Consider the following 19,053-nt stretch of genomic DNA (forward strand, 5'->3'; position numbering starts at 1 on the left):
CTACCAATAGAATGAATTACTTAGAAACTCTGTGGTAGATTTATATAAAGATGAAGCGCTTTGTTTTAAACCAGTAAATAATGACACAACTCCCTCCTTATCATCTTCTTCTTCCTCCTCGGGCAAGTAATCAGGCAAGCCTTCACTGTCAGTATCGCCTACTTGTATCTGAAAGATTCATCATATTCATATATTCAACATGATATTGTGTTTAACTTTTTAGAAACGAAAATTATATTAAAATATAAAACATACACGCCTGTTAAAACAAATTATAAATCACAGTAACAGTTATAATAAGTAATAATCCTTACCAACGTTATGAGAAACTCTTGATTAAATTTGTTTTTCATAACCAATCTTGCTTCCATATTATCAGTATGTTTGTCGATTGCTTCCGCAATCTGTTTCGCGGTGACATAATTCAAAGTGCGCATAGTTACACGTTGGTGCTCTACATCGACAACAAGCGAAATGAGACCTTCAATTCTTATTAATATCCCTTCCAACTCGGCTCTAGTCTCCTAATTATATTTCAATTATTTTATTACACTCTCGAATGTATAGCTATATTTTTATAATTATTTTCTCACACATAATATTAATAAACTAAGATAGATACAATTAGTACTTACTGGTAATAAACCTTGAACATGTAAAACTATTACATGTGTCCTCAACTTTTTGGGCTCTATAACTCGCCTACAACGACTGCGTAAATTATATATAGGTGGTTTCATACGTTCTATGTCATCTTTGATGTACTGCGCTCGTCCAGCTGTCTTTGGTTCATTCAAGCTATACTTGTTAATAATTGCCTCCAAGGATTCACGTACACCAAAAGTAGACGTAATATGTATATAATTGTCTACATTCTTAACAAATATCTCCAAAATGTCCAGAGCTAAATTAACCACATCTAAATCAGGTACTTCTAAGACGTACGCTATGTATGACAGGACTGTCTTATCCTGTAATAAATCACAAATAATCATAGATCAGCAATAATATATACAGTAAACAAAATCTTAATAGTAACGTTAACTTAAGCAGCAGATTTAAGCAGGACATTATGACAGGTTGACTTAAAGCTGTTTGACCAGCAAAGTCTGATTGTCTTGTTGCATAATATAATAGTAGATTATATCAGTTTCTGTTATTAAAATTTGTCATACACTCAAAAGCATTCGCCCATACTATCTTCCTTAATTAAAAATTAAGAAAAGTAAGTTTCAATTTTCCTTCCTAATCTTTTAGATATTGAATTTAACCAGTAGAATTAAAATAGAATTTAGACATATAAAAGACATACAAAACTTTGATAAGTGATGGATAAATACTTTTGAACGAGTATTTTGTTAATTGATTTACGTTTTCACTAGCATTTCGCCGGAGAAATTTACGAGACACTTTGTGTAAGATTTTCAATAGAATTGGCTATCTGGAATCTATCTTTGTTTCATTTTCATGATCTGGACTTCTGGAGTATATTTACCTTCAGAATCGTATCGTGATTCGCGAAATCGTCTGCGAGCTTCCTATACGTTTGTAGAGTCTCTTGCAGCTCCCGCGGATCTACGTCTATGACCACGTCTACGACCTCGTCTACATCTACGGAATCCTCTCCGTCCATCGTCCACAAATGTTACGTTGACATTAAACTACGTTTGAGATTCGTGCGCGGCTAGATACGATTTTCCTTTTTAATAACGAAAGCAAGCTGCGACTTAGTTTCCAGCGTAAATTCTCGTCCCCATCTCGCAGGGGAAAAGCGACGAAGTAATTTCACCACTTTCTCCGACCGTTATTATGTCGCAACGGCGTCAACCTGAGATTCGTGTGTTCTAACCTTATCCGCAGAATCGCCGAGGAGCCAACATTGGAATGTACTGCGAATGGCGCGAATGAAAGGGAACTTCAGATTTTCACATTTAACATCTGATTTAAACCAATCGAGACATGTCCTCGCATGCCAGTTATTTATACTGATCAATATCGTCTCTTATCTTATTTAGGTATCGAACCTTCTAAATATTCTTTTATTGGTACGGAGGAGAAGGGATGAAGAAATTGGTCGTTTTTTGACAATCGTGGATCGTGGATGATTGTAGATAACCGATTTACTAATCCAAGGGATATCGTAACGTAACTATATGTGGTTAAAAAAAACGATAATTATTCAGTTCGTTAAATTTCTGTTACGTTTGCTTGCATGCAATTTATGATCGTAGATGAGTGCAAAACGTGATAGATATATATTATAATAAATAATAAGTTAAAGATGCAACGTCAAGCCAAAAGCGTCGATATTGGAGTAAATTTGTGGACACGCGATATACATATGTATACTCCAGGCGTGCGCCTATATATACACGCAATGCATATTGAATCTAAATTCTAAATATGTATTGTTAAATATTCGAGCACATTATGTATTGCATGATTAATTATCATCATTTGATTTTGTTTTCCTTTCATAATTATTGTCATAGTTTTGTTTTTCTATATGCATTTCGATACGGAGTAAATCTATATAGACGCATATATATTAGGCCTGTTCTTTTTCTCTGCACTGTGCCCACAGTGTAATAAATGAAAGCGAAACAGATATTTGTTTCATTTCCACTTATTGTACTGTGTGCACTAGTTCAGACAGTGCAGGCAAAAAGAACAAGCCTCTTATTGTATCTCAAAGTTGAGTCTCAACAAAAGGCTGCATTAGCATTTTAAGACATTACTGAAGGCGATTTTAAAATAAGATTGTGAATACCGATTAATTTTTGTATTATTATGTATTGCATGATTATCATTTTGTTATCAAATATTAAACATTTATTATTAATATATCAATTTTACTATGATTATCTTGTATAATTATATCTGTATCTTAATTATTAATTATCAATTATCAAACATCTTAATTGTTATTATAGATATTATTACAAAGTGTTATTAAAATTATATGTTTCATTAAAGATAAGGAAGCTGGAAATATTAGATTTCATTTAATATTGTATAATATAATTTATAAATAAAACGATCGATATACTAATAAAAGGCATTAAAAATAATTAATTTTTGAAAAATATATTTAAATCCTACTATTTCTAATATTATGATGTAAATGTTTGTAATATATACCCCATCATCGACTAAAACAATGTAAAATATATGTATATCGAATTATAAAGAATTAAGACTGATTGCTGATTAGTAATTTATTAATGCTGCAGCGTGAAATGTTTCGGTAAATTAACAGTAACAATTGATCGTCATTAAGATAAAAAGTGTTAAAGAAATCTGTACAATTTTGCTTACTTTTTTCTGTTTTAGACACAAAATACACCAAAATCAGATACATTATATATATAGCATGTATACTTTAATTGTAGAAAAGAAGTTTTTATTCTGTGGAACTGATACGAAGTCATTATAGTGCATATGTATATATAAAAAAAAAAAGATTTTTTTTATAAAACAAACGACACCATATCCTCGTAAGGAGACAGCGAAAAGTGGATCAGTGTAAAAATTAAAATATATCAAGTAATCCTATTAATACACAAAATAGAATTACAGTTATAATGAAAGTGAACTTAAATAACAATATTATAAATAAAGCTATTCAGAAGTTGTGCTTGGAATTTTGATTTTGATTATTTCGTATCTATATTCTCTAATTATATTTTCTGGATATAATTAAAAATTAAAATTATCTGTCTTTGAAGCTTCAAGTTTTCACTTTTAGAGTGTGTGTGGCTGATTTGATTCTATAATAGCCCTAGTTCTATTCATATTGATATAAATAATGAAAAAAAATTTGTATCTAATAAATACAACTTTTGAAACTAATATTCGATATATTGATTCGATATATTTTTCTATAATATAATTATCTTTGATGTTTATTTAAGCTTTTGATTTTTGAAGTTTTAAATATTTGCAATTTAATTTCATCTGCGATTTAAAATTCTAGAAATTTTTTAAATTGCTGTTCTTAACTTAATGTTCCAAATTGATTGTATTGAAAATTTATAGTGCACGTAACGTAAACTATAGCGTTTTCAGCGCTGGTAGTAAATTTGAAACAGCCTTAATATTTTAATTAGTGTCATTTTTTGTCAATTATATTCTTTTTAGACCAAAAAAGTAAGAGTAAGGCAGCAGGGTAAAGTTTATCGAAAGATGGAACAACGCAGTTTAAATCGTTAATAAAATACCCATGCGGAAACTTAATTTAAAAACAATATATTTAATTAGAATCTATTTTTAATTTCTCATTTAGTCCCGTTCTCTTAGTTGTATTAATGCTAGCAGCAAAATGTTGCTTTTTAACATTTAGAACCGGTTTCTGATTGGCTATCTACTGCGCATTCGCAAGAATATAACATCCCTTATCCTTTATATCGCGAGCCTTACGATCCCCTCGGCATCTACAGTGGTTGCACAATCCACCGTAACGTAGTCGACCGAGTCGACGGTCTCGTCGTTGAATGTCCGTGTAATTACAACGTAAGTACGCTTTGCCACACCATGAATACATTCCGCTGCATTTCGATGTGCCCTTGGGATACTCCAGGATCGTCCTTTTATCGATCGTCTGCCGCGGAAGTGCGTGTATATGCGTCGTGTTCACCGTTGCTACTTGTCACCGCCGTGACATATTGTGTTGAAACACCATATACAGAGTTTTAATTATCGATTTTACTTTATTTTTACTTAATGGAAATTTGTCGCGCAGCGCACGTTTTATCCAATCCGAGACTCTCTCGACAAATAAAGTACATTCGAAAACATTTTTTATTTAAACAACGTAATTGAATAATTTTTTTCCTCTCCGACTAAGCAGAATATGGTCCGGTAAGCCGGGAATTGGAATCTGTTTCAGGACCTGTCATCATGCCGTCGGTTCGCAAGATGATCCTGAGTCATGTTATGTCCGGCATGTACAATAAGATGTGCCGCCGGAAAAAGCTGGAAGGCGATTTGCTCGAAACCCCGATGAAGAGATGTCTTTCCACCTTCGACATCACGTTGCTCGGTGAATATACTTTTATAATTACAGCTTAAACAAACCGACTTTGTGACGGATTATATATAAAAGAAAATATTCTTCCAGATAATGTACTCTTTACTTCATTGTATTCAAATTGCTTTTAAGTTTTATTATTTACCTTTTTATACAATTTATTTTTATATATAGTAAATATATTTATATTATTATTATTATTGTGTTATTCTTTATATGTGACATGATGCGAGCGATATGTAGTTTGCCATTACATACGCGTGCATTATCGCGGTAATGATAAGCGTAATAGTCCGGAATAATAGCCTTGAGTGAGATATATCGCGTTAGGCAACGGTATGATACGAACTATTAATAAAAATAATTATGAAGCTGCTTTATAGAAGAATTACGTTTGAATTGAAATTTATTCTTTTAACAGTTAATAATGTTAATTACAATAATATTAATATAATTAATTTAATTTATTTATTATAATAATGTTAATATTAATCACAGTCCTGTATTTATACTCAATGAGATCTGTAGAAAACAAATTTTATTGAAGGCACCAAAATTTTATGCAGATTTTATTATATTAATGATGTCAACAATTGGTAGCAAATAGATATATATATGCAACAATTTGCTATACACGAGAATAAATTGATATCAAAATTGTGCAAATTAAGCTTGCTGATAATTTAACAACAAATTGACGGCAAAAATTAATCGACCAAAATTAAATCACACAACTTAATAACAATTTGCTGAATATCGAATTTATCAAATTTGTTGCTCGGTAAATTGCAACCAACATTTTGTTGAGGATATATATATATATAATACATATATATATGTATTATATATATATATATCCTCAACAAAATGTTGGTTGTAATTTGCCGAGCAACAAATTTGATAAATTCGATATTCAGCAAATTGTTATTAAGTTGTATATATGCATATATGCATAATTTTCATTGTTTTTAGGTGTGGGTCATATGGTCGGCGCCGGAATTTATGTACTGACGGGAACGGTTGCGCACGACGCCGCTGGACCCGGAGTAGTTATTAGCTTTCTTGTGGCTGGCTTCGCTTCCATTTTGGCTGCGCTTTGTTACGCCGAATTGGCTGCTCGAGTGCCGAAGGCGGGTAGCGCGTACGTCTATACTTACGTCTCCGTCGGTGAACTTTCGGCCTTTCTCATAGGATGGACCCTCATCATGGAGCATTTGATCGGTACGAGCCTGTTTCTCGTACAAAATCTGAAGGATTAACAGAAAAGAAAATATGAATTAGCTAAAATTCTGAAAAACTTTATTTTTCTTCGAATTTTTTATATAATTTTTCAAAATTTTTATATACTATATACATTTCGAAATCTTTCGCAATTTCTGTATGATTTAATAATATACTTTTTAAAAAGTTTCTTAGCTATACGAATGGAACATTTCAGAAATACTAAGAAAATGTACATCTTTTTTTGTAAATTGTAAATATGAGAATTCTCTTTATCTCAGGATAAAATATCAAATTGGCGTAATTAGTAACAAGAGAAAAAATTAAATTAAATTGATAATTAATGAAAGTATTTTTTATCGTACTAATTAGGCGCGGCGTCTGTGGCGAGGGCTTGGAGTGGATATGTGGATTCATTATTAGATGGTGCGATTAGCAATTATACTCGCGAAGTGACGGGTGACTGGACCATGATAAAGCCGTTGAGCATCGTCCCGGATTTCCTGGCCAGTGGATTATGTTTGGCTTACGCGATGCTTTTGGGGTTCGGAGTGAAGACCTCAGCGACGGTGAACTCGTTACTGACCATCGTCAACCTTGCGGTGATGGGACTGGTCATTGCTTTGAGTATTTATTACGCGGACCTTACGAACTGGAGCAGCCAAAACGGTGGTTTTTTCCCATTTGGTGCCAGCGGTGTAATGAAAGGTGAGTTAATTAGAATAGATCGGTCGAACAAACACGATGCAAAACGGTAAGTGGATTTTGTTATTAAATACTTAATTATCCAGTTATTAAATACTTAATTGTCCGATAATTACGAACTTAATAGAAATTACACACATTGTATAAACATATACATTACGTAATACAAGGAAAATGGTTTATATTATTCTGTACATGTGGTATTTACCGAATGAAAGGAATTATATATATTAAGATCCTTGATGCAGGTGCAGCAACGTGTTTCTATGCCTACGTCGGCTTCGATTCGATTGCGGCTTCCGGAGAGGAGGCTCGCAATCCAGGACGAAGCATTCCGCTGGCGACGATACTCTCGATGGCGATAGTAACTGTTGGATACATGCTGGTCAGCGGGGCTCTGACTTTAGTCGTACCATATTGGGAGATTAATTCTGTCGCCGCTTTTCCGGAAGCTTTTTCATCCAGAGGAATTCCATGGGCTAAATATGTAATAAGGTGAGCAATTTTACTTTAATTTCTGATTTAATTAATTCTTAAAATGCACTAATTGAAAATTGTTTTGTGTGCAGCGTGGGTGCCCTTTGCGGAATGACGACGACTCTTTTTGGATCTCTGTTCTCCCTTCCAAGAACAATGTACTCCATGGCAAAGGATGGTCTGTTATTCGGCTTTCTCGGTCGAATTAGCGAGCGCACGCAAGTGCCAGTGTACAATTTGATCATAAGTGGACTGCTTAGTGCCTTAATTGCTTTACTATTTGATCTCAAATATCTAGTGGAGTTTATGTCGATCGGGACTCTGCTCGCGTATACTGTTGTGGCAATTAGCGTTATTCTGTTGAGGTATGTGCCCGAGCGATCCTCCGATGAATCTAGCGTCGGTACGTTAAGCAGTGGTTGCTCCTCGTCATCTATGGAGGAAGTAGACTCCTGCAGCATGGCATCTATGAAATCCGAAGTGAGTGCGCCGCGAATGCTTTAATAAAATTGCTTTATTAAAATGTATGATGACGCCATAGTTACGGTGTGATATAATTTCAAAATATTTAGTTTCTATAAAATGCACATTTCGACAAAGTATCTATAAATTTCGCCATAATAAAATATTACGCCAGGTGATTCTTAGATTTTCTAGATAATATTATTAATATAAATCATTATTTGTATCGAGTAGGTGCAGTACAAACAATTCAGCAAATTTAAGCCGCAATACGTCTGGATGGAAGAATGGCTAGATGATTGTGATACTCGACATGTCATAACCATTTGTGTGGCTATCTATACAATAGTCTGCGGCTATCTTGGTGTTCTATTATTGGTAGCATTCGAAGCAAAATTCCAACTCTCGATGGGCGAATATCTCTTTACAGCATCCTATCTTCCACTACCAATCGGGAGTAAGCTTATCTCAATTTTTTCGATTTTTAGCATGAAAGAACGAATATTGTATTCAATTTTATTCGTTTGTTGCTTGCTCATAGGTCTTTTCCTAATTAACGCCTACAAGCAAAATCCACCCACTGGAGAATTTCAAGTACCGTTGGTACCTTTGCTACCTGCGTTAAGCATTCTGTTCAATATGTGTCTGATAGTGCATCTATCGATACTGACGTGGCTACGATTTCTCATATGGATGATACTCGGCACGTTGATTATGATACACGACATTAGTCGTATAAATAAGATATAAATTTTAAACACAAAATACCGAATATGCTATAAATTTAAATTCAATAAATCCCAATTTGTCTAATTTCTTTGGTTCTTTTTTTTAGGAATTTCAATCTACTGTCTATACGGCCTTTACTACAGTAAAGAAGCCATCGCTACTCCAAACTCGTATTCCGTTCTAATGGCCACCTCAGAAGCTGAAAAAGGTACAAAGTGGGGATCTACGTTACGAGTTAGTCCAAAGAATGATAAAACACCTGTTTTGAACGATAAGGAATGTGTTGACTAGAAATAAGTTATACATTTTTATCAATTGTTTTCCTTTTCTAGTTCGCCAGTGGAGCCGCGGAAGTAGCTAATTAAAATTTAAAATTGAAATAATGTTTAAGCTGTCAACAACGATATATTATATGTATGCAATGCAAATTATATATAAAAATACAACACATTTAATATATTTAATATTTTTTTTATAAGTTAATGCATATAATTGATGTATATGTATATATTCGCCTATTTAAATGCCATAATACTATCTTATATATAAAATCTATTCTGTATTTTTCGTTTATTTGCCACACATTTCTTACTTAAGCGGCTCCACTTTACATGTTGCTTGAAATTCAAAGTTTATGGAATATATTTTGTAAATACGACCTTTGAGGATTTTTTAACTCGTACATTTCGAAGTTTGCTCGAGAAAGTTTTATCTGGTATAAAAATCTATTTTTGGTACTTAGCTTTATCTAGTTTGACTAATCACAGCAATTCCTATATCTCTTAAGCTCGTATTTTTACTTTTTAACTCGATCAGCGAATATTATCGCTTTTTAAATGACTATTATTATTATTATCGCAGGATTAAATAATATGATTTGTGAAACCTTGGTCTCGTTCAGCAGACTCAACTGTTGCGGAACGGATCCGTGAGCAATTGCTACTATTGGATGATCTAAAATTCTAAAAGAATACACCAATAGCAATGAGCGCTCACGGATTCGTTCCGTAACAGTTGAATCTGCTGAACGCGACAATTATGTTGCTAGTATGAACTTGGAGAGTCTTAGTTCATTTATTTTATGTTTTACTACGCACAAATTCAAACATCAACGAGAAGTCATTGAACTTCCATTTCGCGTATAGCTTTATTTAATATAAGTATCGATTAAGAATACCGCGATAAAAAAATATTTGTTTCATCATGACAAAAATGACCAAAAGCTATTTTGTTATTAATTGTATTAAAATTTAATAAATAACTTCAATAAATATATTCTCATTTGACATAAACTCACGTTCGCACAATTGAATCTAGAATTGTGACTTCGCGAAACGGATAGATAATAAAGAATTTATGAATCTCATAATAGATTCATTTTTAGAACAATTGTTTAGATTAAAATAATTTATATGTTAAAAATATGTGTTACTCTTTTAATTTATCACTCAATTTATAATGTAAAGTTCAAAGAGATAATTAGGACGCAACACGTGCTTCATGAAAGATTTCTACTGATACCAAGAACATTATGTCTGTAATCAATACTATTTGAGTGATGTATTATTATTTATTAATCTATAATTATTTATTAATTTTATCAATCTACAATTTGTGTGCATTATGTACATATGTGTTGTACATGACGAGTATAATCGCATGGTGTTACATGGAAAAAATCCATGTAATAATATACGTAATATCGATGTGTTAATGATAAATATTGTTAAGGTGCTATAACAACGGGCATGCTTAAACAATGTATAGTTTAGTTTCCAGTTGAATTTATTATTATAAGAATTGTTTATATTTTTTGATGTAAAAATAAATGATAAATATAGATTAGCAGTGTAAGTCTTCAAAGCAACATAGACCGAAATATTGCTCATTTATCACAATGACATAGCTTAAAAATTCTAATTTTTAAATTATTTGCAAAAAAGAAAAAGGAAAACACACACAAAGGGAAAATAAACATTTCAAAATTAATATTACAAAATTTTAATGATTCAAAACATTCAAACTTTCTGAAAAACTATTTTGCTAGTTGTGTCGTGGCAGCAAATGAGTGATATATTTTGCAATTGACAATTATTGCAATTATAATGCGAATTCATGTATAAAGTGATCTCGAACTGGAACATTAACAAACAAATTATTAAAAGTCCAATTTTTATTTACAAAAATATTTCTTAGCGTAATTCTTCGTATCTTTCTTCAATTACTGAAACTTGATACAAAATCTTGCATGTAGATAGATAAAATAATTGTGTATAAACCGAAAACACACACACGCACACGCACACGCACGCTTGAATTTCTCAAAACTAATACAAAATGTAATATACTCGTAATTGTGTCGTTATGTACAATATTGTTCTCATGCAACACATTAACTGTTATAATATCCACACGAGTAACGTCTATCCATATATATATTTGAAGTGACTATATCTGATTACTCATATTCATACCTGATATTTCGTCTTCATGGCTGTGACTGTGTTTATTTCTCTATATTGCCGTCAGGAAAGTACAAAAAAGTTGAAATAAAACATATACACATCAGCTCCAACTTTTTATATGAAAATTTTTATTAACATCCTGCGTTTATGTATTTCGTCATGCGTTCTTTATGCATAAAATACTTTTAGATATATTTACAATAAACTGCGAACATGCGTCGCACATGTCTTCTGTTTTACAAAACTTCTATGAAATATCTGTAAGTATTCCGTGCAAAGTATTATTATTTGAAATAAAATACGCTGTTCGCAGAGAGATAACAAATTGTGAGTTTATGCGCGCATACAAATTTTATCTAAATAATACATATAATAACGTCTCATAAAAAAAATATATTCCGCTTCTGTTGTGATACGTCGCATTCGGAAAATATTTTATTCGTTGATAAATAAATATGCATATATGACAAATATATATGCATATATATGGAAAAACGTATGTTATACAATACATATTTCCTTATATATAATAAATAACATTTTACTAATGTTAAATATATATATTATATATTCTGTATATATATTTTAAATATCACTAAATCATATCTCGATCATAACTCGAATCACACACAAATGAAATAAGAATGACACTATTAGAGATCTTTTCAATTATGCACGGAATGTTGTTTACTTGACATTATATTATGATATTATGTTACGTTTCCTCTTAGTGGGGCCTGCACTATATATATGTATATATATATGTGTGTGTATATATATATATATAATTATAATAGATATTGCCTTCTAAGGCGAATGGATCGTTATCGATTCACCTCACGCATATTTTCTAAACTGGAACACTTGGTAAACGTATAGGAAACGATGTATGCACATGTCCCATATATGGATAAATATATAGTGTGTCCATATAGTTCCTATGGAAATCCGTGAATCAACACACATGATCGTTTTAAATAAATTAGATTAAGCTTTACCTTAATTTGTAGTGCAATAATCACAAAATTATTAATTCCTTTTAACACATCTCAATGTGGACATTTTTGATAGCATAAATAGTAATGGTTAATTGTTACGGGTAAATTACAATAAATTACCCTAATAATTCGATCTGATCTAGAGGAACTACAGTGGATACACCGTATATGCAACGCGATGAAGATAATTTTCTAATAATTTTACAGGTACCAATGTTAACGAATTTATAACATTGTGCTGATATGTTACCTGTTGTTACGGGTAAGTACAATTTTCCACGCTGACATCGGTTTTGCTTGTAATATATTAATTTTTCTACGACCCCATCTAAGCCAAGAGAAACCTATTATTAAGCAAAGAATGCTTTCTATGTAGTAACCATCGAGTTGCATAACACAAACACCATTGTTGGTATTTGCACAGAGCTGAAAATATAATAAATAATTATGTTAATGCTTTATATTATATATAATAGAATTTTAAAAAAGATAGTCGCAACTTACCTCTCTCTCCGTAATCGTGCTACAGTCATTTGCATAATCAGTATTGCATTGTCTAAATGTTAAGGGATCGACAAACCAAAGCGCAGCCGTGGCAGGCCAATTTCCACCAAGATTGCACAAAGTATTCAGTAATGTCATGTATGTTCCGCCAACTGCCGGATCGCTGACTTTTGCAAAAAAAGCCATCGATGCCACAAACATACTACTTGCAGAAATCTAAAATATAATAAAAAGCATTATACAATCAGTAAGTCCAAGTTAAACAACGATTAAAGAAATTCATATTCTGTATAATATTTACCTGGTGTATGAAGTATAAGCCTATCAATACTACAAAATAATAAACTGGAACATATCCATTGATTACAATGAATGGTGTAACCCACACCAAACATGCCGCTATTAAGCCAAATGCCAACCTGTATCACATAAATTTATAACTGTCATCCAATTAAAATCTTTATGATTTATTGTCATACATAAATTATATATTAATTACCTATAAGGCATAGCTTTCATGTAAACATCCATAGGTCTGGGTCCAGCAGTATATTTCGAGATTATTAGTGGTAAAATTATTTGCAATGGTATCATAGGCACGGCCATAAAAGCAAATTTCTCTCTCGGAAAACCGGCTTCTATAAGCTTTAAACTAGTTACAGCATCGCATGCTGAAAATCCGATCTGCAAAATAAAACAATCAAGTAAACACAACGAAATTTATGTTACTTATGCTACAAAATTATGATTGTAAATTAATTAATATTCAACCTTTGCAGTCAAGAGAAATATAATCGTGGTCTTTATGGCTGGTAATTTAACTATGTCCCATAGCAGCTTGTATGCATGCTTAATATCCATGTTTAAGTCTACGCCTTTTGAAACTCTGCCTTTATCTTCGTGTTTGAATAACGCAATAAACGTTGTTGTAATGATAAATGTCCAGCCCCAGAAATATAAAAATCCTAAAAATAAAATACCCTCGTTATACAATCCAAATATATATTTAATATATGTGAACATTAATCTTTTCAATTGTTAGGCTTTTCTTACCGGGTAGAGTTAGTATGCCTTTATCAGAAGGGGTCGACCTCAAGTAACTGTTGCAAAATTCAGCGGACTCCAGCGAAATAAATAAAACATAGCCAATAAAGTAGCCCGCTGTTTGGCCGACACTGTTGCAGGTAGATGCATAGCCAACGTTGCACCTTGAGGAATAAATGAAAATTAAACAGGCTTCAAGCTTGGAAATATTGCTGATGCATGTACACAAGATTTAGATGTTTCACAAAAGTACCTTTTAAGCATTGTAAGTGCCCATCCATCTACTACAATATCCTGAGTTGCAGCAAGTACGTTTAAGGAGAAAAATAATGCAGTCAACATTTCAATATTAGGCTTCTCATGTTCCTTTCCCAACCAATGGTTCACATAATTGGACAAAAGAAGCATGAATAAACCCATTAAATACTGAGTGGGAATCAACCAAGTTTTTCTCCTTCCAAACTTCTGGGAAAAAATGGAGTCTACTATGGGGGCCCAAAAGAGCTTCAACGAAAATGGCCATTGTACAAAACTAAATTCTGCCTGTGTCAACAAAGAAACATGTAAAAGATATATTACTTTCCATGTAAATTTTTTTTACTATTATTAAATCAATTTATAACTTTTAAATATATTGTAATTTACAAAGTATATATATATATATATATCTATCTTATTTTATCAAATAGGTTCCACAGTATTCAGAGAGTCCAATCTTTAATATCATTTTAAAGACGGTATAAACAGTTTGTTCTTATTTTAAGATTGTACTTAACAGTCTCAAATATAAGAATTAATTATAACCAGGATTCATAGTTGATATTTATATTTAAGATTGTCTTAAGCACAGACTTAAGATGTCATCAATTAAAGAGCTATATTGTAAGTAAAGCGCACACACAATCACAGGTTAGTATTCATAGATAATTCTTATATTTAAGGATGTTTTAAATATAATCTTAAGATGTTACAATCAATCATAAGTCAGTATTCATAGTTAGTTCTTATTTCAAGACTGTTTTAAGATGCTACTAATATACTGTAAATGCCATCCTGGGAACGCTTTACATATATATATAATTGATATAATTCTTTACCGATGACACGATTGGTAAAGAATTTTATATATACACAAATACTGAAGAAATTATTATCTATATCTTAAGCCTAGCTATATACACTGGAACCCCAAAAACTCCAGTGCAATTTTCTAAATCAATATACTATACATTATAGACTCGTTCCTTAATCAATTCTCTATCGATTAAAAAAAAATTGATATGTATCAATTTTTATGGAAATTACAATAACAAATATGGTTGAGGTCTTAAGGACCCGAATGTATATATGTATCAAGATTACAAAAAAAAATTTATTATAATATTTATAACTAGGGTTAATGTCACTCACAGTGCTTTCTAACAAAAGATATTACAGTGTAATCATTTCATTTTTGTTTAACATTGATGAACTACAAGGATATAATGATTCACTGTATTATACTATATCTTTTGCTGAAAAGCACATTCACATATTGTTTTCTTTTTACAATTAGGACAATTGTGGAAGAAAGCTTTCACATACCTGTTGGCGATAGGAAACTCCTCTATTCTGCAACAGCATAGGGATCGAGCCGCATAATCCCAATGGAATACCCTGAAGCAGGTATAAAAAGAACAAAATCGCAATATTCTTCTCGTCTCCCCGCAGATCAGACGGCTCCTGGCTGCTGCTCGAGTCGACGACGCCATCCTCTGCAGATCGATCCTCCTTGTCGAGTTTCCTCCTCATATTAACATCCATACGAGTGAGTCAGCAACGAATATTCACGCTCGTGCCACGTTCACGCACCGCTGAGTGATTTTCAAGGTTATCACCGATTAGGTTAGAATCTCCGCTTGTCACCGCATATCGTGGACGAATGGATGCGCGCGACGTGGGGTCGCATCGACGACGATCAAATTCTCGGAGAAACGACGGTGAACGAGCGAGTAACACTCACGCTGGTCGACGTCGAGTCGTTGCTGACGACGCGATCATCGCGGATACATAACCTTTTGCCACCGTACGCGGTTACGATTAAAAAAGAAATAAAATGCCAAAGTGACAGTTGGTAATGTGAAATTCAGTCTTTCACTTTTCTGTTTATATCGACATTGCGACGGCAAAAATATACAAGAAGCAAAGTGAGAACAACAAGAACTCCAAACACAGCGAACACTGTCGCGTTGCCACGTTGCCTCTTATTAGGACACGTCAGTTATAAACTTTGTTTTTTCTGTGCAACGTCACGTGTCTGCCAACGGCAGACGAAGTACTGTAGCGCCACCTCGCGTGAGACGGTGTTGTTTGGAGGGAAGGTTAAATAAAGCTTTAGAGGTGACTTCGACCAAGCTCCTGATTAACTTAATCAACGGTTAATTTGACCAATAAATGCCTATTTCTACTAATCTAGATTAACTCTAATCTTGGTTTAACTTACCTTCTACCTTTTCCTAGTTCTAATGTATATTTCTACCAATATAAATTTCCTTTAATCTCGGTTTAATTTACTCTTTATTATTAGATTTTATTAAATTTTAGAAGTAGAAAAAAAATAAAACCTAGGTAACAAAGATAAAAGTCAATCTGTATTGCTAGAAACAAACATAAAGTCAAGACTTATACTTACAATTATGCCTGTTTCCATCAATGCAGATTAACTTTAATCTCGGTTTAACTTACTGTTAAGCTTTCTCTAATTTTTAGAATTAAAAAAAGATGAAAAACAAATTGAACCGAGATTAAAGTTAATCTGCATTGATGGAAATGGGCATTAGTCGAATTTTATATCTATGATATTATGAACCAATAATTAGAGAATTATATTTTAGTAGATATCTCTTAATTTTAAGACATATTATTTATTAAGATAATCTTAAACAAGAATAGACTATAAATATCATCTTAAGATATTAAGAATTAAAGAAGAATAAAAAATAAATTAAACCAAGATTATATAGTTAATCTACATTGAAATAAACAAGAATCGCTGAAGGGGGTAGGATACTCGCCCAGTGAAAACAACTCAGTTAAAGTGATGTCAAATGAACATCAAAACTGTCGTTCATCGTCATGGTATCAAAAAAAATAGTTCAATATATATGACTTGACACCATGTAAAATGATGTCTTAGGTAAGAAAATATTATAGAAGAAGGTGAAAATCATTGTTTATAGATAATAATTATAGTATTATGCGAGAAATTCAATCAATGTCACATTGACAAAACGATAACATATTATAATGAGACGATTTTATCTATTACATTATTTTTTCAAAAAAATGTCTGACATTATATATTATTGTATCATGCGTTGGTATTATTTCTACATATTTCAATATATTTCTAAATATATTGGATATTATTTATAACAGATATACTTTTATTTCATTTGCTTAAAGTATTATCTTATATGACCCGTTGCTCGCAAAAATGACAAAATTTCCAGTGTAAATCACAATAATCAATAAACTTTAGTTGTATTATATATAATATAATACAACTAAAGTTTTTCATGTCAATAATAAAAACGTCAATATATAATAATAATAATAAATAACAGTTTAATTTTTTGTTGGATAATTGTTAATATGACATTAAACAAATATCAAAATGACAGCCAAGATCACTGTCATGGTATGGAATGTTTTACAGTCATATAAGGTGCGTTCCGTTTCTCGCACGATGCGCATAATGCATCGTTTATCTGTGTTGCTCACCAAATGTTAAACAAGGACAATTGATGCATTATGCGCATCATGTGCGAAACGGAACGCACCTATAGTTGTCATTTTGTCATGATTTTGATTACTCTTTTTGACATCATATTCCTGATCAATTTGACGTCACGTTGACATTACACCTTGACTTGTAAGTAGTTTTCAGTGGGCAAAGATCTTAAAAAAAATCGAAATTTTTTAAATTTGCTTTAAAATATAGTTTAAAGTTTTAGAAATATGTAAAAGGTTCCAAATCAAAATATTCGAAATATTTTTTTAATTATACACTTGAAGTAAACGCGCGTATCTAACGCATAGGTAGATCGAAAGACCGAGCGTTACGGCTTGTTCTTTCAAACAATAGGTAATAAGCGAGTTTCTCTCTCTCTGTATATACGATTATTTTCAGCAGAGAGAAACCTGAGAGTGGACAGTGGACATCCTGGCCTTTTTCGTGTACCAAATCTTATAGGGTAATATCCACGTTTTTGTGGTTTTTCTCCATTACGTGGGTTAGACAAGGACGAACCATCAAAGTTATTAGTATGGAAGAGAACCACAAAAACGTTGGACATTATCCTATGAAATTTAGTACACGAAAAAGGCCAGGGCTGCCTTCAGAATCATTCGAGTGCACCTAAGTGTCGTGTTATCCTTGTTTATCATTCGTGAACAACAAGAATAAAACAACATCTGGGGTGCATCCAAACAACGATTCTGAACGCATCCCAGGATGTCCACTTTCAGGTTTCTCTCTGTTTTCAATAGGGACTGTTATTGTTGGTTTGAAAGAACGTTTCACAGTCAGTTTTGATGTTTGTACTACAGTACGCTTCGTAGTTTTCAAAATCAATTTCAATTGAAATTAAAACAATGAAGCGTGTATCACTTGATAGAAAAGATTCGCGGGAAATGGCAGGACGCCCAAGTCGATCGAAAAAGAGACCAAAGCCGCCGAATCGTCACGAGTTCGAGTGTGAAATAGCAAGTACCAGGTGCCTCCGCGAAAAAAACTAAAAACAAGTTCAGTGCAAGGGCCAATAAATGCAGGTCATGGATATCGTGTTATAATTTTTTAACATTATTTTCGCTGATATGATAAAGAGTGCAACGAAAATATTATAACATTTATAGAATCGAGCATTCGCGGATTTGGATTTAGATTAGTCGTCACGTGTAATAAATGTGAACCGCGATATATAAATTCTTGTCCCATTATCGGTCAAGCATATGAAATAAACAGAAGATTAATTTTTGCAATGAGACTTCTTGGTATCGATTATGACGGCGCGAGAAAATTTTTACCAGAAAAGTACATAACGAATGCCGCTCAGGGTATCCTACCCCCTAAGGAAAATTTGTAACAAGATGTACAGTTGCTCTCAATATACAATAAATATTTCATAATTTTGTAATAAATGTTTATGATCTGTGCAATCTAAGACCATAAAAATATTGTATACACTGTCTGAAGTTTAATTCTATCAATATAAGTTAATTTTAATCTTGATTCAACTTACTTTTTATATTTTTATAATTCTTTGAAGAGTTATTTGAACTAATATTAAAATTAAATTACATTAAGTCGAATATTAATAAAAGAATGCTAATTAAATTAATCGGAGTTTAATCGAAGTCGGATTCTTGAATTGCGGTA

General features: G+C 32.3%; 3 protein-coding genes across 4 annotated transcripts; 1 reads left to right on the forward strand and 2 right to left on the reverse strand.

Moving 5' to 3' along the window:
- On the reverse strand, positions 1–1,852 carry LOC108772197 (armadillo repeat-containing protein 1). The gene is made up of 4 exons (XM_018537691.1): positions 1,496–1,852; positions 636–971; positions 315–524; positions 1–168 (listed from the first exon to the last, which is right to left on the reverse strand). The coding sequence occupies exons 1-4, from the start codon at positions 1,631–1,633 to the stop codon at positions 1–3; spliced, it is 852 nt and encodes a 283-aa protein (XP_018393193.1). The 5' UTR covers positions 1,634–1,852.
- A 3,047-nt stretch (positions 1,853–4,899) lies between these two features.
- On the forward strand, positions 4,900–9,025 carry LOC108772173 (cationic amino acid transporter 4). 2 transcript variants are annotated; one of them, XM_018537672.1, is made up of 9 exons: positions 4,900–5,041; positions 6,002–6,250; positions 6,623–6,958; positions 7,204–7,450; positions 7,525–7,912; positions 8,129–8,351; positions 8,436–8,597; positions 8,730–8,831; positions 8,956–9,025. In XM_018537672.1, the coding sequence occupies exons 1-9, from the start codon at positions 4,900–4,902 to the stop codon at positions 8,982–8,984; spliced, it is 1,878 nt and encodes a 625-aa protein (XP_018393174.1). In that variant the 3' UTR covers positions 8,985–9,025. The 2 variants fall into 2 exon arrangements, with proteins under 2 accessions (XP_018393174.1, XP_018393166.1); XM_018537664.1 differs by having other exon boundaries at positions 8,730–9,019.
- A 1,657-nt stretch (positions 9,026–10,682) lies between these two features.
- LOC108771619 (acetyl-coenzyme A transporter 1) lies at positions 10,683–15,547 on the reverse strand. The gene is made up of 9 exons (XM_018536959.1): positions 15,219–15,547; positions 13,888–14,177; positions 13,644–13,798; positions 13,362–13,555; positions 13,090–13,274; positions 12,892–13,009; positions 12,591–12,806; positions 12,337–12,512; positions 10,683–11,346 (listed from the first exon to the last, which is right to left on the reverse strand). Exons 1-9 carry the CDS (start codon positions 15,435–15,437, stop codon positions 11,325–11,327), a joined length of 1,575 nt encoding a protein of 524 aa, XP_018392461.1. The 5' UTR covers positions 15,438–15,547; the 3' UTR covers positions 10,683–11,324.
- Positions 15,548–19,053: the final 3,506 nt, after the last annotated feature.

Source organism: Cyphomyrmex costatus, unplaced genomic scaffold (genome assembly GCF_001594065.2).
Source record: "Cyphomyrmex costatus isolate MS0001 unplaced genomic scaffold, Ccosl1.0 scaffold100, whole genome shotgun sequence".
Classification (NCBI taxonomy): Eukaryota; Metazoa; Arthropoda; class Insecta; order Hymenoptera; family Formicidae; genus Cyphomyrmex; species Cyphomyrmex costatus.